Source organism: Pelecanus crispus, chromosome 8 (assembly GCF_030463565.1).
Source record: "Pelecanus crispus isolate bPelCri1 chromosome 8, bPelCri1.pri, whole genome shotgun sequence".
NCBI classification, from domain to species: domain Eukaryota; kingdom Metazoa; phylum Chordata; class Aves; order Pelecaniformes; family Pelecanidae; genus Pelecanus; species Pelecanus crispus.
In genome coordinates, this window is record NC_134650.1 from 38,036,443 (window position 1) to 38,060,447 (window position 24,005).

General features: G+C 38.2%; 2 protein-coding genes across 2 annotated transcripts; both read right to left on the reverse strand.

Annotated features, from left to right (window-relative positions):
- On the reverse strand, positions 1-9,451 carry LOC104025490 (fatty acyl-CoA hydrolase precursor, medium chain). The gene is made up of 14 exons (XM_009492512.2): positions 9,379-9,451; positions 7,823-8,027; positions 6,815-6,959; positions 6,239-6,372; positions 5,724-5,877; positions 4,536-4,637; positions 3,510-3,614; positions 3,328-3,378; positions 2,679-2,819; positions 2,508-2,594; positions 1,354-1,501; positions 1,023-1,154; positions 638-710; positions 1-213 (listed from the first exon to the last, which is right to left on the reverse strand). The coding sequence occupies exons 1-14, from the start codon at positions 9,449-9,451 to the stop codon at positions 39-41; spliced, it is 1,725 nt and encodes a 574-aa protein (XP_009490787.1). The 3' UTR covers positions 1-38.
- Positions 9,452-13,575: 4,124 nt separating this feature from the next.
- Positions 13,576-23,499, reverse strand: LOC104025171 (fatty acyl-CoA hydrolase precursor, medium chain). Its single transcript, XM_009492511.2, has 13 exons — positions 23,424-23,499; positions 22,653-22,857; positions 22,084-22,222; positions 21,685-21,818; positions 20,999-21,152; positions 20,640-20,741; positions 19,857-19,955; positions 19,232-19,372; positions 17,825-17,905; positions 16,793-16,940; positions 15,985-16,134; positions 14,101-14,173; positions 13,576-13,953 (listed from the first exon to the last, which is right to left on the reverse strand). Exons 1-13 carry the CDS (start codon positions 23,497-23,499, stop codon positions 13,767-13,769), a joined length of 1,689 nt encoding a protein of 562 aa, XP_009490786.1. The 3' UTR covers positions 13,576-13,766.
- Positions 23,500-24,005: the final 506 nt, after the last annotated feature.

Below are 24,005 nucleotides of genomic sequence, written 5' to 3' on the forward strand. Positions count from 1 at the left end.
GACCAGGTTTTAAAAGCAAACTATACCCTCCACAACTCTTATAAATCTGTGTGTTCTCTCCTTCCATGCATCATTTGTTTTGTGAGCTGTGTCCAAAACTCCATTTTGCGTTCTTTCAATTTCTTTGCTGCCTTTTGCATTAGGTCTATTTCCAGGTATCTTTCATCCAGATCATACTGAGGCCAATGCACCAGGTCTTCTCCATTGGGATTTCTGGAAATAATACAATGACAAGTTAGCTTTCCATATGCCTATTAATTGTGCCCTGACTGCTCAGGCTGAGAGCATTTCAGAAAACTAATATGAGCTCAGATTATGTGATTCCAGTACCTGAATAGTTGGATGGTTTTTATCAAAATGCTCATTAGTGGATTAGCAAACATTTAATAATTGCCATTACTTTTGGATCTAAAACTCCATTGCAGATGCAGTAATAGCTCTTGGATTTTTTTTTTTTGTTTTTGGTCTGCAGGTTCATTCAAAAGGTTTTTCGTGCAATCATTAAGAATAGGAATAATTTTCTTCGATATTTATCTTAAATTCTGCCAAATTTGTAGGAACCGCCATATAAGCATTGCTGTTATGTTTCAGACAGCACAGGTGAATCTTGAGCTGTAATTAGCATTATGATTCTCACCCATTTCTAGCAAAGTTAGTCCAGTATCTCATAACAATTCTGCTAAGTTTATTTTCTTCTTCTGTAGCATTCCCTGCAAAGTGAGAGGTGAAATGGCAACATTAAAAACTAAATAATTGAAAAAGTAGCAGCTATATCAATTCCAATTGACTGTAATCAGCTCTACTTGTTACTCTGAGCTATGGGAGCGTCACCTGAGCAGAGCTCTAGGAGAGAACCACAGATGAATGATTTAATGAAAAGTAACTAATACTAAAGACAGAAAATGCTTATGTTGATTTCAATGTTTCTAAGAGAGAAAGTCTATTCTAAAAGCCCTCCAGTAAGTAAAATTAATAATAATGATGTTTTAAAAGGAATACTTTACTAAGCATGGATACATCACCGGCTAAGAATGGCTTTCCAAAGACAAAGGCAATCTCATCCGCATGATCTGCTTTTACAAACTCTGGTACAACACCTGTCGCTGAACTTGGTCGATGTTGAAATTCATAAAAGTAGACTGGGTTGCCAGCATCTAGTAGAAAATATAAGAAGAGTGTTAGTTTGAGAGCTGAAAATACCTGCCACCAAAGATGATAAGCTTTCATTATTAGCTATTTTGATAAAATGAAAACACTGTCAGTTCTTTGGATAATGAAGTGCGATGCATACTGTCCATAAATACAGGATGGAATTCTGCATTTCTTCTAACAGATGCTGAATTTGAGACTCACCTCTATGGTATCTAGCCACTTCAATGGCTGAAAGAACGAATAAAGAGTCTCCCATAGCATCAAGAAGGCCATCTCGCACCTGAGCACGGTTTTCTGCATTCCCTATGTATTCATTGTATACTTGATCAACAACGTCAGAGGTAACATCCTTAAATGAACAACAAAAATACTTCTTGTAATGGAGATGAATATTATAAAAAGTAACAGCACTAATTGAGTATGCCATCTGCACATCCCTGGCTAAACCCTAAACGTTACATTCTTTCAGAGAAAATCCTCAGCTGTGTCAGAGCATGGCTCAGAGCTCAGAACTGGGAGTTACACGGCTACCAGATATAGATGTTCTCAGGGAAAAGAGGTTTGCGAGATCTAAAGATAGCACATCTTTAGATAAACATCAGTCAGTGATGCTGATAAATAGATATGGTAGTGCATTCTCCCTTCTGTGGAAATAACCCTTGTAAGAGGAAAGAAATCCTGTTGGATTTCATAAAATTCATTTATTGTTGTAGATGGCCATAATTTACTCCCTTTCAGAACAAGCCTCGGCTCTGCCTTTCCAAGTTCACGATGCATGTCTGTGACACTGAATGACCCATTGCAAGTAGTGGCCATGTTTACGAAGACCTCAATTCTTACCACTTTTCTACATTTAGTAGTTTCAGCAGAGCACAAAGGAACCAGAAGGCTAAGAGGTTTGTAAATTACAGGGAAGCAAATACTCAAGAAACCTAAACATAGGTGTCTCAGTGCCATTTTAGACATCTCAGGTTACCCTTTCTAGTCTCCAGCTACTGCTTCAGAACAGTTTTTCTATAGGTCTTGTGTCATACCTGCTGGTACCATGCGTGTCTTGGATAACCTAGGGTACCTAAAATGTCACAAGAGATCTGTGTTTAGGTACCTGAATCACTCCTGGATTCCCACAGAACTCCTTTTAAAAAAGAGGGGCATTTAGGATAGAAATTTAAAGTTTATTTTCAATTGCTAGTGGCAACAGGAATACACCATGTCTGCTGCCCATTACTGCCCCGTGGTAGGAAGCTGTCACACAGAACAAAGTTTGCCTCTAAACTATACCCCTCCAGGAGTACAAATGCGGAGCCAGAGCAGTGAAGAAACAGCACTGGCTTACTCTGAAAGTGGTCTCTTACCTTAAGTGATAATGTTAAGGCGCTCTGTAAAACTTGATGTGCAACATCTTTATCCAGACCATCTGTGTAAGCAGGAAATTTCATCACCTGCATGGCACAGAGAATCATATTTATTAGAAAATCTTATATTAACAAAATGATATATAAATAACAACATTGTAAGTCTCTTACCATAGGAATTGTCCATCCAAATTCACAGTTATTTACTCCTATTATATATGGGACTGCACTGATCATTTTTGCAGATAGTAATTGCCTGGGACTCTTCGGAAAAAACACACCATCTGCACATGCACTGATGAACAGGAAAGGCTGGAGGAAAAAAAAAAAAAAGAAAGAAAGCTTCATTAGTACACAAATTTTGCTTCTAGAAAAAATGTTCAGATTTTTACTGTAGTTCCAAAGCAAAACAAATTAAGTGCCAAGTGAAAATGTAAGAAGTAATAGTATTCAAGCCATCTCTAAATTTTCTCTGACAGATTTTCTGCACTAGGCAGAAGATTGTGTGAAGATTAGCATTATATTTTTAATGTTTGTGAAACATAGGTGATGATGTCCAATTTATATCTCTTCTTAGTTAAATCCTATTACGGATGGGTGGAGCAGTAGTGGAAGAACTAACTTGTGTTGAAACTGCAAAGGAACATGGAAGCCAGCACTGTGATAAGAAATTTTAAGTAGAACATAATATATTATTAATTAATTTTAAGGTTCTCCAGGAGCAACTGTGACATTTCATACACTCTTTTCCTTCTCTACCAAGAGCATGACAGCAAAACACAAGTAGCTCGAAGTCTGTGCAGAATGAGGGGGAGCTAACCTGCTCCCATTTTTCAGGTGAGGTATAGCATAGCTGCAGTGTTGCCAAATCCTGAAAAGATCACGAAAGTCAGATGTAACATTCACTTCAAGTTTTCCTACTATTACAACACACAAATAGCATACTCTGTTATGATAAAATTTGAAATGTCATTTAAATGCAAGAAGTATAATTTCACCTACCAATTTTAGTGTTATCTGTACTATCTCTTCTTCTGTTTTTTCTCTTAAGCATTCGACTGTTGCAGCTGAACTGGATTTTTCACAGCCGGAGGCAGCAGCAATTCTCTGCAATCAATAAACACATTCACTTTTTCGTATGCTTCCCCTAGGCGGCTGTGTGCCACCGAGCCCGAGAGTCCAGCGGGGTGAGCCTAAACTGCTGCACAGGATCATTGCAGCCAGAGGTGTTCCAGCTGCAGAGGCAGAGAGGAGGAAGCCCTCATAACCCATCACACAGTGGGCTGAGCAGAAGGACAAAACATACTCCTCCAAAATATTTTGATACGGAAATAGAGCAAGATAGTAATTCTGGTAAATAACATGCTGGGCTGAGAAGGCAGGATGACATAAAGGAGTTGGAGTCATGCACAGTCAGAATACAACCGTGTAGGTGGTAATAAAGAGAGCATTATACCATTCTTGATGATGTCTTTTTGAGTGGAGTAACAGCTGTCATTAGAAAGACAGATGTCATTATAATGTTGCCTCTTTTATATCCCAGATTATCAAATACAGGTTCCTGGAAGTTGTTTCTTGTAGTGGAAAAAAAAAATTTGAAGTCAGCTCTTCTTTTCAAATATCAACAAATTGAATAAAATCTTGTTTATTTGCACACCAAAGGCATCAAGGAGGAGGGGAAGAGAAGAGCATTCAGAATCTGGTGCCATTTTCCAGCCAAAAATTATAGCTCAACTTTTCTTGAAGACAGTGCGTGTTATAGTATCCCTTTACATTTCATACTTCTTCCCTGCCTTCTCTCTTTGCTTCCTTAGTCTTTTGCTTTCATTCAGGCATATATGGATATTTGGGTATTTGAAAAGCAAAGCATCATTAAACATGTATTATTTGCCCACAGATACAATGTCTTTAATGACTGTGGTTGTAGTTTCACAAGAAAAAAAAACCTGTTTCTACATTTTGGAATAAACAGTTTAAGATACGCAAAACTATCTGGAAAAATAATTTAAATTACCACAAAATACCCACTTGTGCTTCCTCCTCAGGGTGGTCAGTGAACAAAATCCCGACTGAAGTACCACTCTCTGAAATGGCCTTATGGAACAAGCCCTTTGCCAGGGGAGATAAGACCTGTAAAAAAGCAAGAACAAGCATTACAAGCATGACAAGCATTATGTTCTGACCACTGACTTAGAATTTCAATATCAGGAATTACCTTTGAAAACATTTTGAAAACAAATGTCATAAGACTGTTATTCTGTAGCCTCTGATCATAGTTCAGCTATGCAAAGGGCTTTGGCAGCCCTATCAGGGATAAGCAGTTCATGGCTGTCTTTTCCCCTCCCATAGGACCTTGCTTCCAAGACTTCATGGAACTACGCTGCAAGCCAGATATGGATAGAATATAACTGTCCAAGGTAGTCTGGCTGTGCTGCAGAAGGGGAATAAAGGACTATTGGCCAGAGGGCAGGAGCTTAGGAAACAGGAATTTTTATCACATGTATCACTGAACTCTGGTTTCACTGTGTGATCTGTACCAAATTGTGAGAGACTGGAGAAGAAGAACCTCTTAGCCAATGTGCTCAGTGTTGATGTAAAAATTTTACATCATCACTGGGTCACAAAATGCACATCTAGTTCAACTATCATGACTATTTGCCTCAGTTACTTTGCACAGGACTGTCAAAGCAAACAGGAAAGGGGCAATACATCCTCTTAAAGAACTTTTCTCACAAGGATAAATTTTGGGGTTTTTGGCACTGCAGAAAAATCCCCAGAATTTAATTTAGTAGATGAGGAATAACATTGTGAGTCTGCACTACAAGATTTGGGTATGAAAAGAATATTTTCATCAGTCAGAAGCTGTATTGATATCACATTGTATTATAGACCAAGGTGATCATAGAATCATAGAATCATAGAGTCGTTTAGGTTGGAAAAGACCTTTAAGATCATCCAGTCCAACCATTAACCTAACAATACCAAGTCCACCACTAAACCAATTAAGGGTAGAGTAGAAACCCCATGCCTCCTGGCTTGGTGGCTGGATCATTTATAATGAAAGTAAAAAATTAGGAATCATTAAGATTGGAATGTGTCATTTATTATAAAACCATCCCTTTTCTCTCACTGACTTTTCATGCAGGTACTAAAACCGAACATGGACGGTGTTTTTTTCCCCTAAGTAATTAAAATTCAATATTACTGTGAACTTACAAGAGCAGAAACGCTGATTCCTCCTGCAGATTCTCCAGCGATAGTGACGGATCCTGGATCTCCTCCAAAATGTATGATATTTTCCTGAATCCACTGAAGAGCTGCTACTTGATCCAAATACCCCCAGTTACCTCGGGCATGCTTATCACCAGTGCTGCAGAGAAAGAATAGATTTGTTTAAATGCTCGGTGCAAGAAAAAAGGCAGACAAAAGTACAACCCGTGGTATAAGAAATCAGCTGCCATTCTCTACACAGAGCTTCTCTACACAACTGAAAAATAAGTGGCTCTACACAACTGAAAAATAAATGTCAAATCATTGAGATTAGAGTAGCAATCAAACAAGAGCAGACTTGGAAGCTGACTTGGGACTTGTAAATTGTTCCCAACTGTTGCATGTAATTAAGAAACATAGAGTTTCTTTGCATAAGCAAGTATTCTGCACGTCTCTTCACAAAGGCTTTGCACACATAATTTTGAAAATCACTTAGCAAAAACTGAGATAAAATATCTTACCTAAAATATCCAGGAATACCTAATCTGTACTGAATTGTTACAACCACCACATTGTCAAAGGCCGCTAAAGCTGAACCATCATATGATGAAGCTGCTCCAAAAACAAATCCACCTCCATGGATCCAGACAAAGACCTGGAAAGACAAAACCAGAAACAGCCCAGCACAGATAAGAGCTCCCAGTGATAAAAACGAAATATAAACCAAAATATAATATTTTGTGCTGTTTCACTCCTGACTCTTTCAGATCACATTTCATAAATGGTAGAAGTCTTTCGAATATGAGGCCTGCAGTCTTACCAAATGGCATTGAATTTATTAAATACGTACATTATGCCCCCATGGCTTTTCACAGATTATGTAGAGGAGATCAAACATTACCTAGCTAAAATGTCAGTAAAATTTTATTTGTAAAATAGGATTTTGTGTATCTTTTAAACCTCAGGAAATATTTACTGGGGCAAAGCAGGTAACTTGATCATCATCACAAAACTGCACCTGTAAGTCTGCATAGAGTACAGGTTGTAGGCTTGCTGTAAAATAATTTTGCTAGAAGTTTTATTATGATTTTACTTACAGGCAGCTTCTCCTGTTTTTCTGTAGAAATGGGTGTATACACATTTAGGTATAAGCAATCTTCAGACACTTGAAGAAGAACTTTTTCTTTTCTATTAGTAATAGTGTCCGAAAAAGCCTGTCCTTGTACTTTATCCTGTAGACACCTGAATAAATGAAAAAAATAACACACAACAGAAATAAATAAAACCTCAAAGCTATGAAGTGTAGCTTTTTTGTACTTTCACAATAAAGTGCAAACCAGAAACCAATCTCCAGTACATTTCTAGATTGTTGGCAACAGAAAACATAAGGGTTTTTTTTTTTTTTCACTTTTAATATATTTTATTCCTTTGACCTGGCATTAAGGAGATCCCTAGAAAGGAGCCACAGTATATAGCAGTACACGGTGACATGCAGATATAATTTTGCATGTTTCAAAGTATTACAGAAATATACCTGCAAATAGATATGGCTATAAATTACTTCAATGAAAATGCAAATTATTATTTTACACCTTCAATAGCTTTTTATATTATAATGGTAGGTCTTAGGCTTGAGGCACTAAACAAGGGCAGTAGTACAAATAGAGTAAGACGTTCACAATGTATACTAGAATTGGTCTGCATTTCTTATGTGTCCTATTAAGCATGCGAGACAGCTTTTTTCCTTCTAATATTTTATTCCAGTATTTCCTCAGCTTCTTTTTGTTTCTGCTCCAAAGCTACACAGTTTATAAACATTGCTAAGTAATGGCCAAATGCTCCCAAACCAGAACATTATTGGCAAAGTGCTGGTCCATATTAGTTCCTCAGTGATGCCCATTAGGTAAGAGTTTTTAATAAAAAGAGCAGCTTATAAAGATGTCTTTAAAAATGCATTCATTGTAAGAGTTGCAGGTGGTAATGAGATAGCACCAAGAAATATATCTTTGTGGCTTTTGATTGCCCTGTACATCAGTGTCCTGGAATTGCATATAATATAAAATTATTAAAACTATCAATGGTTTTGGGTTTTGTCATTGTCTTACATTGGTGGGTAGGAAGTGGCATCTCTGACACCTTTCCATGGCTCAGGTGGCTGCGGTTCAGAAAACCTCAGTGGTCCAACGGGAGGCTTAGCAAAAGGAAGTCCCAAAAAGACATTTACACTCCTCTCAGCTGCGTCTACTTTGAATTGGTACCCTTGGACTTTCCCATATTTGGTCACCACTTCTGGTTGCTCTGCTTTTTGTCCTGGGGGATGTGAGCATAAAATCACATAATAGGTCTATTGGTAAGTAATTGCCAGATTTCTAAGAGCTTTAGCTACTTAAATATATACCTTCTGTTTGCTTAAACAATTCATTTTCATACATAAGGCTTCAACACACTCTAATCAGTATAGCTGCTGCTATTTCAGCCTTCATTCTGATTGGCTTGCACGTAATCTCCCTCAGGTATATCACATGTATTTTCTTACTATCCACACACATTAGTAATTGCATATAGATCTTAATCCTTTTTGATCCAGGTTGTTAGCTAAAAGTCCAATAGATTGCTTTCATTAATGTCCTGGTTTCAGCTGGGATAGAGTTAATTTTCTTCCTAGTAGCAGGCACAGTGCTGTGGTTTGGATTTAGTAGGAGAAGAATGCTGATAACACACCGATGGTTTAGTTCTTGCCGAGTACTGCTTATGCTAGTCAAGGACTTTTCAGCTTCCCATGCTCTGCCAGGTGCACAAGAAGCTGGGAGAGGGCACAGCCAGAAGAGCTGACCCAACCTGGCCATAGGGCTATTCCATACCATGTGACGTCATGCTCAGTATAGAAACTGGGGGGGGTTGGTCGGGAAGCAGCGATCGCTGCTCGGGAACTGGCTGGGTATCAGTCGGCGGGTGGTGAGCAATTGCATTGTGCATCACTTGCTTTGTATATTGTTATTATTGTTATTATCATTATTGTATTGTTATTATTATCATTACTATTTTACTTTATTTCAATGATTAAACCGTTCTTATCTCAACCCAGGAGCGTTTCTCACTCTTACTCCTCCGATTCTTTCCCCCATCCCATCGGGGCAGGGGGAGTCAGCGAGCGGCTGCGTGGTGCTTAATTGCTGGCTGGGGCTAAACCACAACAATTAAGAAAAGGCATTTCCTTTTTAAGAAAAGATCTGTGAATACACAAAATACATTCCGGACCCTGGATAGTATGTATAGCCAAAAGAAAAAGCTTCTAACATACCTGAAAATAGTCTGGCATATACAAATACTGTTAACATTCAGGTAAGGTTCATTTTAAGACCGGTGTGAAAGTTCTCAATACCAAATTACAGATGTGGTACAGTGGTCTGCTCTGCCTCAGCAGACAAGATTTTGGGACAGGAATTTGTTTTCTCCATTTGCAAAAAAGCAAACAAAGCAAATGACTGAAAACAGGTCACAAAAAGAAATTAAGAACTATTTGCTATTCAGCCTTAATTTCTGTGCAGCAATGTTGGGTGCCCAGGTCCTCTGATCAAGCTGGGGTTCCCCTAGGTGAGCAAGCTGCAGTGCTCTCATTTCCTAGCAGAAGGCAATAGGTAAAAACCTTTCTGAAGCTTACCAGTTGCTACAAGCGCTGTGCCCCCGATGGTGAGAAGCAAGGACAGCAGTGATGTGTCCTTTCCAGTTGCCATTTTGCAAGCTAGTCACATATTCACCTCCTCAGTGTGCTGCCTTATATACATTGTTATGCAAGGCAAACACTGATGATGAAAAGCAATACTCAAGCTGCCAGCCAACCTAGCTCTGGACAGCCAGAGCGACTGCCCTGCCTGCAAGCCACCCCTTCTAGGGGAGCGCAGGGCAGCTCAGCTCTGTGTGGGAACAGGGCAGTCCTCCTGCCTTGCAGAGTGCCCCACAACTTTCCTACTGGCTCCCTAGCGCTCCTTAGAAATCTTATTCGCAAAACCTCAGGCATCAGCTGCATGCTTTAAAATGCTTTGAAGACACTCTTCCATTGTGCCAGGAGATGCGTCCTGCTGCTGTAACACTACCATCTTTCACAGTGACGTTAGGATTTCCTCACACTGCACAGTGAAGAGACCAGGAAGGGAACTACACTATTACTGCATTACACCGGTTTACTTAATTTTGGTATTCAATCGGTTTACTTCATTTTGGTATTCATATCTCACTGTAAGGAGCGCACAACATAGCCACAAAGAGCAAAATCCAAAACAACACTCCTGAAAAATGTGCTTTTGCTGAAGTAAAAGGTGAGGGATTTTTATTCTCACAAAAGGATTTTTTTTTTTTTTGACAAAACAAATACTAGAAAAATCTTAGCTTTTCCTGCAGGGTGGATACTCCACCTGTCAATCAGTCCTGCATGTTCAGGGATGTTTGTTTGTTTGGTATCTAACACAATACATGAGTTCTGCAACACTAAAGAGATGATTTCTCAGCTTTTGTAGTGTGGGAACAATATTAAAGGATTTGGGTGGTAACCATACACTTAATGCCGCTGAAAAATCAGGAGTGTTTATGGACTTCTGTGTGAACTCACAACTATCATTGGAGCATGATATGAAAAAGAGGGAAGAGATAGCTGAATAGAAATAAAAGAGATTTTCTGCCCACATTAACTAAGAGGTTGTGTTAGTTTTATGTAAGCTTTGGGCTCTGCCTTTTTTTTTTATTTTTTTTGGCAAGGCTCAGTAGCTTTTGCCCCAGAAAGGCTGTTTTGCAATTTTGTATCGCAAAAATTCTCAGTTGTCAGAGACAGCATTTCTACAGATTAATTAGCATTTCTATAGATTAATTTACTGCTTGCATCCTTGTTTTCAGCTAAGTGGGCTGTAAAGACCCACAGTCATTAAATTAGTTCACCACATATATTATGCACCTAGTAGTCCGGTGTACCTTGGCCGTGCTAGTATACTTTACTCCAAATCTTCCTAGGTATGTTTGCACAGGTGTGATTTGCAGCCCTTGTAGGTAAATCCCAGTCAACTTTAAAATGGACTGCTTAGAGAGCAAACTGTTGGCAGATAGCTTCAGCTGTACACATTCAGTGCAAGCTGAATATCTTAAGCATTTGCTCTGTTAATCAGGAGACTCCTGCCCTCTGTACTGAGCTCTGTGCCGCAGCAGCTACGCTGTTAACGATGCCCATGCTACGCTAGCGTGCGTGTCAGCTGTTTCTGAGTGTAGAGTTAGTGCACAGTATACACTGGCAAATGGGATAACACTGTAAATTTGAGCTTCTAACAAAATAACGTGGACCATAACTTCATTGCAGAATTTTTATAGCTGTATAGATGTTCTCTGGGACACTTTTCTCCTTGTTTCTCAAGAGTGAAGTTCATGACACTAAAGGTCAATAAAACTGGTCTGGGACTAGTCTGCACTGTTATGAATGTACAGTCTATACTGTATTGATAGATGTATGGAGTGGAAACAGGTGCCTGGGGTACAAGTGACAGAGTTTAGCATAAGCTAAATGCCTCAACTCAACTTGTGACCTGCAAACTACAGAAGGAGTCTTTGCTACAAAGCCAAATGCTGTGTACCGTTTGATGCTCTTTCCTTTTGCTGCAACAAACTTTATCTCCATAAACAATTTATTTTCTATCTCCTGATCTTTACTGATTTTACTAAACTCTGTCCTTTCCCATTTGGTTTCCCTTTATTTTTCTCCTTCATTTACTATTCTGTTTTCCAAGCCTCACTCTTCAATCTTTGTTCTACTCACTACTTCTCTCTCAAGTACCCATTTGGCAAAATGTCTCAGCCCATATCCCAGCCACAGTCCCAGAGAAGCAGCCATTCTGAAAATACTACGGGTGCAAACCAGTTTCTGCAAACTCTGCCAATCTTACTTACAATAAGATAATAACCAAATGGGATTTTAGATCCCTACAGCCTTGCCTGTAGATACTTTGTATGGCTCTACAAGCATGACCTATATGCTCTGCAAATATGGAAACTCATGCTCTAGTGACATAGACTAAACTTGTGGAATCTGGAGACAGTGCTACATACCTGGCAAGTGGAATTCTTGAATGCTGTTGGCATTTAATTTTAAGAGAAAACATTTTGCAGCTTACCCTCAATCAGTGAATAACGCATAAGTTGGGGATCAATAAAAAAAAAATCCTGCCATATGATGGCATTTGCCTCTTTATACTTTAATGCACTGCTACCTTTCTTGATTTCAACAGCTGAAAAACAGAGACAAGTATCACATTTATAGGCCCATAATTGCATAAGAGCTCACAATTACGTTTTGCCTCAAATATGTATGGTAGGTACGTTTAGAAGTCTGCATTTAGAACAGGGTCAGTTTGGTGTTTTACTCAGCTCCTGGTGAGTATTCAATGAAGCTGGAGTGCCAGAGTCTATGAAGCTACTGCTGGGACTGCTTTAACACTCTGTCTCTAGCATGTGGCAATCTCACATCAGGATGTCTCTGGGATGGGACAGAGTATCACAGCACTCACCCCTAAGTAGACAGGAGTAAAATCTTTTGACATTTTCCACTGTGATTTCTTTTTAGCACTGTGCCTGTGCATAAGAAGTCAGTTCCACTGCACTTCTCCATGTACACTTACAACATAAGCATATATTCTGTGCATATAGATACAAAGCTGCCTGTTTATCTCCTTTTAAAGCGAATGGCACAGGACCTCAGGGGAATTGTATGTGCAATGAAAATCTATCAAGACTATTCCGAGATTATATTCCCCTCACAAAACATGTTAGCTAAAACAAAGGAGAAGGGACAGATGCTTAGCAGGAATTCCCACTTACCAAAACAGCAGTTGTGCTAAGTCTAACCTTACCTCCCAAGTTCTGAATGGCAACAGAATTTGGGCAGAAAGAGGTAGGAAATCCCACCCTATTTCTTCCAATAAAGTCATTCAGGAAGAAGGGATGGCCAGTTAGTTGCTGTAGGACATTATTAGCTATGAACAATCTTAAATTCTTCCGGAGATAGAGAGGGGAAATGAAAGAAGGGTGCAGCAGATGCCTCGTGCTCTGTAGGATCTATGGAGCTGCGTAACGCTGCTGTGAGGTGGCAGTAAGGTCGGGAATATGGCTGGGATAGCTGGAGCAGCCTAGGAGCCAGATACGGGAAACAAACAAGACATAGCAGAGAAAGAAGTTCTCGACGGCACTGAAAAGAGATGAGACTTGTTCTTGGCAGTCCAAGTGCGTATCAGCCGGTAAGGGCACTGGAATAATTCTGGTAAACTAACCCCTCTCCAGTGCTAGTAATGAAGGCCTGTGACCCAGTGCAAACAGAGAATCTGGAACTGACTGATGGCACAGAGAACAGCACCATGGAAAAGACAGAAAGTGTGAAAATAATGTTACCAATGTTGAGCCTTCTAAGGGAGTTATTGCTAAATTTTAAAGAAAAAAACCTGTGGGTGGTGGAGACTGTTTCTTCCTTCTCTAACATTTGACAGAAGTCTTAATTCCAGCACTAGTTACTGATTATGTATCACAACAGTCAGAAATATGCTATCTCTATTGTAAAACTAACTTACAAAGCAGAACATTTTTTAGTTCAATTTTTTTTTCCACAGAGGACATTTCTGTTTCTAAATCAGACCAAAACTTCTGTACCATCACTGATACACTTGACATCAAAAGACAACTTGCAGATTGAGTGTCTGTTGATTTCGCTTTATTAAAACGATGTTGCTGCTACATTCTGTCTTCAGTCATGGGGAAGCAACAGAAAAACCTGAGCAGTGGGGAAATCTGATACCTATATTTAATAAATGAGGCTTCTGTTGTAGACATGAATCCAGGAGGAAGTAAAGGATCACAAAGGGGAAATAGATCCATTGGAATTATTACAGTAAATAAATGCAAGTATGACAACTGTGAAGAAAAGGTGAAAAGAAGGGAAACATAATTTTATCCTCAAAATTATTTTAAGTAATTTCTTTCACTGTTCTAATAGTTTGCCTATTATGTGCATGTTTACACTGTAAATTATAACTCTGTATTAACCTTCTTGTCTTCTGTTCTTTTATTTGTCTTTTCAAACATCACCTTCCTCCAGAAGTCTACCTTCTTTTCTTTCAACTTTCTGGCTTTCTTTTGCGTTAGATTTATCTCTAAGTACTCTTCATTTAGGTTATAAGATGGCCAGTCAACCAGACCTTCCCCATTAGGATTTCTGTAAACAACAAAAAAGAAAGAGTGAATGCCCTTTTCAGTCGGGGGAATTCAATCACAGCGGTTAAGACTGAATCAACAAACCAGCTAATTCACTTTGGAGTCAGTACAAACCAGTAATATGTGTAATGAATCTCATGATTCTTACCCATTTCGAGCAAAGTTAGCCCAGTACTTCATTAGAGTTCTACTAAGGTTCTTTTCTTCCTCTGTAACTTCACCTGAGAGACAAAATACAAAATAATTATTACGTGTGGCAGAAATCAATACATTGCTACTACAGAAGCAGCATTTCAGTCTGTGAATATGTTGTAACAACTTACTGATTACAACAGAGGCACTGTACCTGCAATATGTTAGTAATACAGCAATCATCAAGAGAAGATTTCAGCACTCTTTATGAATGAGATTGGCATAATTATCCTTATTGTACAAATGGGGGTTCAAGGAAATAGGGTGATTTGCCTGTAGCTTTTCAGGAAACCAGAAGCAGAACCGAAAAAAAGAACCCACGTCTCCTGAGTCCCATTACAAATCAAGGAATGGCCACATGTTTTAGTTTCATAGATCTCATTCTAGCTTTGTGGGACTGAAATTCTCCCCATTATTCAGAGCATGACTAGGCAAAGATTTCTTCATTCTGACACAAGACGATGTCTCTTGAGACATTCCATTTCTCAACGCTTCAGGAATATTCATTTAAATATAGTTATACATATGCCCACTGTATCAGGTAAGTGAAAATAATTTTACTTACAGTGTGTTATTAATGATAAATGCATCTCAATACATCAAGAAAAACGTTCACTATTTTAATGCTCTCAGTAAATTCAGGCAAATAGAAAAAGAACTATATAGTGTGTTCTAGTATAGGATAACATCAGGAAAAAATATATATAAAATATAAGCAAAACCAAAAAGCTCTAGTAACAGATTAACAAATGTTTTTACAACATAGCTGGATTGCTCCAAAGTTCAGTGCAGTAAAAGGAAATACTTTCATTTATGAAGGCTCTGAAACAGACTATGAACTATTGTGCAAATGGCAAAAATAAAAGCATAAAAAATGGTGAATTCACTTAAAATAAGTAGAATTTATGCGTTTCTTTGTCAAAACAAGAACTGCTCCTAATTTGTTTCATGGGAAACAAAATACCCCATCCTGAGTATTATTGTTTTAGGCATGTGTAGTTAAAGCAAATTGCTGGATTCATAATATTCCTGAGGATGTGGCATCTTGTATCTAACTGTTCAATGATTGGCACATTCATTTGGACAGTAGCAATGTGGGATTCTGCCTGAAGGACCCAGAACTTCCAGAATCCTATGAGAATGCCCAAACTGACAAGGCAAAGGCAATTTTGGGAGTACGCCCTTAATCCTTCCTCAATGGACTGGTTCCATTTTGAATAAAACACTTAAATATTAATCGAGTCACGGGAGAAAACAGTCTTTAACTTAACTATTAGATCTTCCCACAGAAAATGAAACACTGGAGTTCCAAGCCTTGCTCTAATCAACACAGCTGGAACACTATCTGCAAAAGAGGCAGAGTCCCCCATTCTCTGGAGCCTGACAGCCCATGGGATTCCCTGGAAAGGAGGAGACATTAGCTTAAATTCCTCAGGAGAAGAAGAGAGCCTAGATTTCCTGCTTCCCAAGTACTCTGCTAATCCCCTGCAAGTTTAATTGACCTTTCCTTCAATTTATTTTTCAGCCAAAGCTATTTGGCAAATTCATGAACAGTGCTGGTATGACAGTGATGCTTTCTAGCAAATGCCCTATTTGCTAAATTGTTGGCAACATGTGTAACTTACTGTGCTTCACAAACAGCAATCTCTACATGATAAAGAATGGAGAAGAGAGTAAATTAGTGTTAAACAACTTCTAGCAGGAGAAGGGGTTTTACTTTGGTATCACTGTTAATATATGTACTTTAGTCTGATTAAAATGGAAGTAGCACTACTGCATAGAATAATGCCAGTGTTATGAGAGTAATTTGTAAGTGAATATCAAATGTTCTATTCCTTACTACGTAGCTGAATATCACCGGCCAGATACGGTCCTCCAAAGACAAAGCCAACTTCATCTCCATGATCAGCTTTCACATACTCTGGTTTATTATCTCGGTATGAAGTGGGCCGATGCTGATATTCAAAGAAGTATGCAGGAGCTCCAGACTCTACAAGATGTAGCATTTAGAGAGTTAAAGAAGAGATGCATAAATTATGGCTGACATCAGCTGTTTAAAAAATTACTTTAAATATGTCCAAAGCTTTATATTGGGCTCATTTTCAATGTAATGTTACATTCAAATACATATTTTTATTTGCAATGCAAAATTAAGAACTCACGGCACTTACACAAAAAAATGAAAGATTCACCCCAGGAAAACGTACAGAAAACAAAATAACATCAAATTATTTTCCAGTTCTGGGTATTTTGGTATGGCTTGTCTACACTTAAATACCAGAAAATCTCCAGACCTCAGAGCTGCTGACTTCCCAAGTAGCAGGGGGCTGAAGGACAAATTCCAGGTTGCTTTAATATGTTTTAATATTTAAGCCTGTATAGTTCACTTAGCAAACATTTACCTGTGTAAATAGGTGCTCTGCTCTCAATATATTGTGACTATGAGCACAAGTGCAAGACACTAGCACAAAGATAAAGGAGTACATATGCTGGCTTCACACAATCCTGCAGACCTGTATCACTCTGCACCCCCATCAAGTTCCCAGTGGGAATCTCAAGAAGGGCTGCCTACACACAACAGGATTTGTGTCATTTGATCCAGCATGTAGTAACAGGTTTGACTATCCTACTGGTGTCCATTAGCTCACCCCTGTGATAATTCAATGCTTTAATGGATGGTATGACAAATGCTGCATCCCCTAGCAAGTCCAGAAATCGGTCCCGTAGCTCAGCAGGATCATCTGTGTTTCCTAGATATTCATCCACTATCACAGGCAGAAACTCCGATGATACATTCTAAGAGAAAAAGGGGAAAAAAAGAAACAAACAGAAAAGTTATCACTCTCTGAATGACCAACTAAAAATGTCGTCTTTTAAACTTCAGAGATTCCACAAAGGCACAAAGGTCCAGGGTAGCACCCATGTTGATGGGAAACCATGATGGCAAATAAAACCTATTCAGACTTTGTGGGGGGAAAAAACCCCAACACCAAACCCAAACCAAACAAACCACCTCAGGTCAAATCTGCAACAGATTTATAAGGGTTAAAACTCTACAGGAATCAACAAAGATCCAGCAATTTCTCCTGATAATACATTTGGCTTCTGTTTTCTTCAGGAGAAAGAGATGGGAATAACAAAAGTAAATTCTCTGAGTCCTTCAAAGATTTATTTACTATTAGACTACAGGGCAAGACCAATGGGATCTCCAAACACATTTACGTTTTTAGTGTTAGAATTTGCTGCTTGAAAGATGCATTTCAAATCTAGGAGTGCAAAGTAACTACTTTAAAAGTTACATTTAACTTAATGTAAATGTATTGAAAAATCCTGCCTTGAAACCCATCAACCAGATTAGCCACCAGATACTGTAAGATTAGGGACACTGTTACAGGAATCCTACATACAAATACGTAAGATAAAAATGTTTGTTCAGAGGTCTAGAAGGAAAAAGGTATTTCCCCAGATCCCAGGCCTGACTCAGTTCTGTTTCTGTGTAACCCCACGCACCATAGTCCTGTCAACTTTTCTGGGACTCTCCCCAAAGCATAACATGACCTCAAGTCTTAGTAGCACTGTGACTCAAGCAGGAAATTAGAGAACACCAAACTTCACAAATCTGTTCTATGCATTAAAAAGAAAGTTCACTTCTCAAAGTAGATTAGTGCAACAGTTCTTACCATCATTGGTAGTAAAAACTCTAAAGTTGAAGTGATTGATTTTTTATCTCCTATTTCCTTCAAACCTGGTATTCTTGATGTCTGCACAGAAAAAAAGGAATGTTATTAGCGCCATTCAACCTCTCCAATATTTTTAACATTGGAACTACATTATTCCACTTTATTCTTACTCTTGGTGTTTATTTTTGAAGCATCATATCATATGCAAACATGCAGTATGATGTAGCAGCTGTCTTGAAAAGCTTGTATTTACTGCAATAAATGTTTCCTTGGTTAAGGTTTCTACACAAACCACTCATACTAAGTAGTTTATCCTTAAATCAACACACACTCTTCAGAAACTTATAAGGCTAGAAAGCATTAGGGCAGAATTGAAGTGAAAAGCTGCTTCTGTCTCAAAGGCTTATTTTCCCTCTAGTAGAGCAGATCTTGAAAGTCACTGGCAGCATCTCTGTCTCTAGTCCAGTTGTTTGAACCCTTTGAAGTAAAGACAAGGCAATGCTTCTCCTCTTTTAGCGCATTACATAAAATTACTATTCCATCTGCAAAATGAATTAGAACAGATTTCACTTTACATTTTTCTTCTTGGACTCAGTACCAGCACACTCCCAGAGACACACAGTTACTACGTAGATTCAGAACAAATGCTCTGTGCTACATAGATCAACATGAATACTTAGGAAATGAAGAAAAGAGGACAAGAAAAGGAGAGGGCACGAATCCACCTCCTGCAGTTTTGTGCACCGTATAGCAACTGCTCACTTTTTGGAGTTACCCATGGAATTCATATGAGAAAGAATTTATGCACTGAGAATGGATGGGACACCCACATTATCCCCATACTCTGTCCCCAGCTGAGATTTTCAAATGATAGATTTTTCTGCATGGTAACAAGGAACACAGGGGCAATGATGTAACCCGCAGTCAGAGTTCATAATGACATACAGGGTAAGCTGTTTAAGGTGATCAATGCCACACTTTTAAACATTCTACGTATCAAACCTGAATACTGTGCATGTAACATCTATGTGTTGTGGTGGAAAGGACTGGTTTTATTTTTCTTTTAGTAATAAGCCCTTGAATGTTGCGTTCTTTTTCCTCTGTCTGACTGGATAAGGAATTAAAATTTTAGGGTAAGAAAATACTGTATAAAATTGATGTTCCAAGGTGTCCATGTAGTTTAACTTGAAGGATAAAGCCTGTCTCACTGTTTTGTGACCAGCTGGTTCTGGGTCACTACAGAACCATAATGCAAGCAAAGTTTAGCTTGTATATATTTCCAACAATGCAAAGCCTTTTGGCCATACTTAAAAGGTGTCCTACTAGCAAATAACTTCTCAGAGTTGCCTGCATCAGTTAACACAAACATTAAAAAAAAAAAAAAAAGAAGAACAGCCATTAAATTACAGATCTAATATTCCATCCAAATTCATTGTTGGTGACTCCTATCATAAATGGGACTGCATTAAATTCTTTTCCAGCCAATATCTCTTCAGGTGCCTTATGAAGAAATACTCCATCCAAAACTAAGGGTAGAAATGGGATTCCCTGAAGGAAGAGAAAAAAAGATCAAATTACTTGTTAATAGTATTTTCCTCTTTTCTTTCAAATCACATAATAAAATGTCCACATTTAATGTTCCAAGTGCAAAAAAAGGGCTTTAAAAAATGTGAGTATCTACAGCCACTGTAACATACATTTATAGTTTTGCACAGGAGTATAAACTACTAGCCTGGTTGGGTCATGGTATGGAGTAATGTAATGGTTTCCTGATCCTGTGCTGCTTCTAACTGACATTAAAACATATGTATGCTCGAGTCTTGCTCACAACTTTACAGTTGCTGTGACACTTTACTAAAAAGTCTGAAGACAAATTATGTGAAATTCTTTCAATATTTAGGGGGCATTTTGACAAAAATTAGGAAAAATCAACTTTGGAACAGGCCAACAATGAACTCTAGTCAGAAGGTGAGCTAAAGTTTTGCAAGCATGCCATTAAAAAAAATCTGTTGCTAAGTAAAGTTTCACCTACCGTACTGTTAAAGACTATATCTTTTGCTTCCTGGTTCCTTAAGCAGTTTATCAGTGAGAGTGAACTGCTCGTCTCACACTTAAATATACTTGCAATTTTCTGAAAATTATAAACAAAGACAAGAACTGTTAGCTATGAGGTGGTCTTTAAGGAATTTATAAACAGAAAATTATTATACATGGTACTGTTAATAGTTTTATTTAAGGGCTGATTTAGGTGAGCTTGATAGGTTTTCGAGTATTTTATTTTACTAGAAATACTAGAGTTTGGTCACGAAGTGAAATCATTCAGGTATACTTCTCTTTCTTGCTATATTTCCATTCACTGTTCTACAATGAACCTTGCTGTAGAGATAATACAAGGTCATAACACAAACCAAATAAGGCAAGAAAATTCAGAAAATCAACTTATGAGAGATTTACACTATTACTATCTGCTGTTTCAGGAGGAGAAATGAAAAGGTACTTCATATGCCTAGCTTGGCATGTGTGTAACTGAAAATACGTAACTTGACCCACAGGAATTATAATCACATAACTGTACAATCTATTTCCAACATCAAATGAACATGGTAAGGTTGAAAATAAATAGACTATGTGAATAAAAAGGTACTTAGTGCTGATCTATATATTTATAGGCATGCTGTGAGAATAAATTTGATCAACTTTGTTGCATAATATGCAATCAGGTTTTCCTCTTTTCTCTTTTAAGCAAATTACCAGATGTAAGAAATGCCCTATTTCAGGTCATAAAGGCTTTAAAATACAAAAAAAATGAACTTACTGTAAGATCTGTTGAAAGATGTAAATCTTTAGTAGGGGGGATTAGAATTCCACTCTCTGATATTGCTTTATGAAAGAGACCCTTAGACAAAGGAGATAAAACCTGCCAAGAAAATAAGAACAGAAAGTATTTGTTCTACCTTAAGGTCCTTATTGCATAACTTTATGCTTGACTAGACTGCTGGATTCAGTGGGGAATTACATATTTTTATTTGCTTACAGGGGAAGTGTCCAGACTTAGCACAATGTGCCATTAATCTTACTTTGAAAAATCAGATTAACATGAAATGTTACACTAATTGAGTTTCTGAAGATTTTTTTTTAAGACTTTACTTTTTAGTATATCTACTGCATGCCTACATGTCCAAAAACAAAGCAAGATCCTGCAGATACACCAAAGATTGTGACAGATCCCGGATCTCCACCAAAGTGTTCAATATTTTCTTGGATCCACCGAAGAGCTGCTACTTGATCCAAAAATGCCCAGTTCCCACGAGCGTGCTCATCACCAGTACTGAAAGAAAAGCAGTATAAGCCAACTTCTCAGGAAAAGTAATAGTTCTTCTAATACCAGAATAAAATAAACCTCACCAACTTACTTTTTGTGCAAAGTGTCATATTTAGCCAAGGAAAGATCTGTGTAGTCTACTGACCTAAAGCCCTTCAGAGTCATACCTAAGCCCCACTGACTTACTTGCCTGTACTGTTTGTTCACCCATACACAAATGGATTCCTGGCCTTTACGCTATATGATTTTTTGCTTTACACACCAATGGATGGAAGTAAAGGCAAGAACAAACATCCTATCCAGAAGCAAATAAGCCCAACCGTAGTTTGATAACAGGCTACAATCAAATGACAATGCAAATGGAATTTACGGACCTTTCTTAATGTTCTCAAGTCCTGATGTCAGTGAACTATGTATATTTAAACCACTGTGACAGTGGGAAGCTGGTATAGAAGTTCAGCTGATTTAGAAAACAAAACTATGCATGCTTTAAACATGATAGGAAGTATTTTGTAACAAGTGAAATAGGTTATCTTACTTGAGGAATCCAAGGAGTCCAAGTCTGTACTGAATTATTACTACCACAATATTCTCGTAGGCTGATAGTGCAGAACCATCATACCTAGAAGCACCACCAAATATAAAATTGCCTCCATGGATCCACACCATTACCTTAGAGAAAAAAGGGTGAGACACACTTTTATACATTGCTTGGTAGATTTCATTTGAAAAAGGAAGACAACATCAGAGAATTAGGAACTCCAAATCACCGAAGGTCAATGGGAGCTGAATTTTAGGTTGGCGGACTTTGAATTTTACATAATAGTATTATTTTTGCTAATGCAGCATCACATTTTCAAAAGCAATTAAGTGGCTTAGGAGCTATCATTAGGTGCAAACTTTGTACGACACAAGTTTGTACAATGGCTTTACGTACAGGTAACTTGTCCTTCTTGTTTGAACCAGCAGGGCTGTAAACACTTAGATACAAACAGTCCTCAGAAGTTTGGAATGGAGGGTGTTTTTCTTTAAAGTTTTTTTCAGCTGTTTTCAACAGGGACAGATCCTGAGGACACCTTCACAAAAGAAAGAAAGTGTGACTATTAGTAATAAAACTGCAATAGCAACAATGTAACAATGATAGAGAAAACACACTTTCTTTTGCCCCACAGACTGAATTTCCACAGGGTGCTCGAACTTTGTGTTACTTACATACAGTTAGAGGTGCAACCTGTAAAAGCACGGCTCTATACTTGTACTTAAAAAGCTGAATTATTTCAGCACAGTATAATGAGAAAATGTGATTTCCAAAGACAGGAATTTCCCAGGAACTCTTTGTGGTTCACTGTCCCACAGTTCTTATGAAATATTTCAGTACTGGCAGCGTATTCGCTACCAGTCAATGCAAGCTCCTTACCAAAAATCAGACCTCTGTACCTTAATAAACACGACAACACTGACAAACATGAGCAGGTCCTACATACAAATGATATGAACCTCTCTCACAGCGGTGGGTAAGAAGTTGCATCTCTCAGATCATTCCAGGGTTCAGGTGGTTCAGGTGGGGAAAACCTCAAGGATCCAACAGGTGCTTTTGCAAAAGGAATCCCAAGGAACACGTTTACAAGTCTGTCTGTCCCCTTCACATTTGTTTGTCTCCCTTTGAGCCGTCCAAGTGCAATAGTCACTTCTGGCTCAGCAACAGTCTGTCCTAAGTAACACATAAGGTAAAAAGAAAAATTAAATTGCACCTTCATAACTACCAGGCAGACTTTTCAATAAAGCATTTTTTACTGACTGTTTAGTTTAGAAGATTTGAGCTTGTTCCTTTCAATTTTGTTCAGTTTTCATTTTGCTTTTGTGCAATGACAGGCACCCCCCGCCAAACACTCCCATAGCTGGCTCTGCCAATGACAACTGGAGCCAGGTAAGCCATAGGTTACTCACTGTGCAAGAGCATAAAGCTTAAAAACAAATTTCATTAACATTTTCTAAATTTATCATCCAATAAGATCTTAAAAATATTTTATTTAGATAATTTGGAAATTATTTTGCTTTCTACCTTTTAAGAAAGGTAGAAAGTTTTATTTTCATAAAATAATCTCAGAAATGGTTTCATCTCACAAAACCAGTAATTTTTGCATCAAGCTTATTAGGATACTTTTGCAGATTGCTAACAAAAGTATAAGAGGTGTACTGCCTTTGAAAATCACTACACTGCAACTTGTTAGTGCAGTTGCTTCCCCAACAGCAATAATGACAGATTTTACATCTCACCTTCTGCTCCGCAAGTGATGAATGCTACACTACAAAACAAGGTACAAAGCAAAGAAATCTGCCTTTGAGGAGCCATTTTTCACCCCTGTTTGGACTCTAGATTATTTGCTGGTTTTATGCGGAAGAGAATGGTACAAAGGTCACTGCTGAGGGCACTCTGAGTAGGGAGTGCAGCTAAATTCCCTTTTGAACATGCACTGCATTAAGCACTTTCAGAGCTGTGCCTGATACAGAGTGTAAATACAATCCCTTAGCAGAACACACCTAATCATTACCTGATTCTGAGAATGGATGATCTGAAAATGACCCAACACCACCTGTGAACAACAACAAAAGGTCTAATCATAGTTAATCTGCTCTTAATCCTACAAGCAGAGAAAACAGTGATGCTCTGAAGAGGTTCCAGCAGTCAACACTTCAATTCTTGTAAAAAAAAAAACCAACAACCCCAAACCCAACAACAAAAGCCTCACCAAAAAAAGGGTTTGCAGATTGAAAATAACTAGGAAGTAACAATTTAAAAAGAAAAAAAAATCAAAACAGTTAATTCTTGCAGACGTTTTAATGAGGGCTAGCACATCT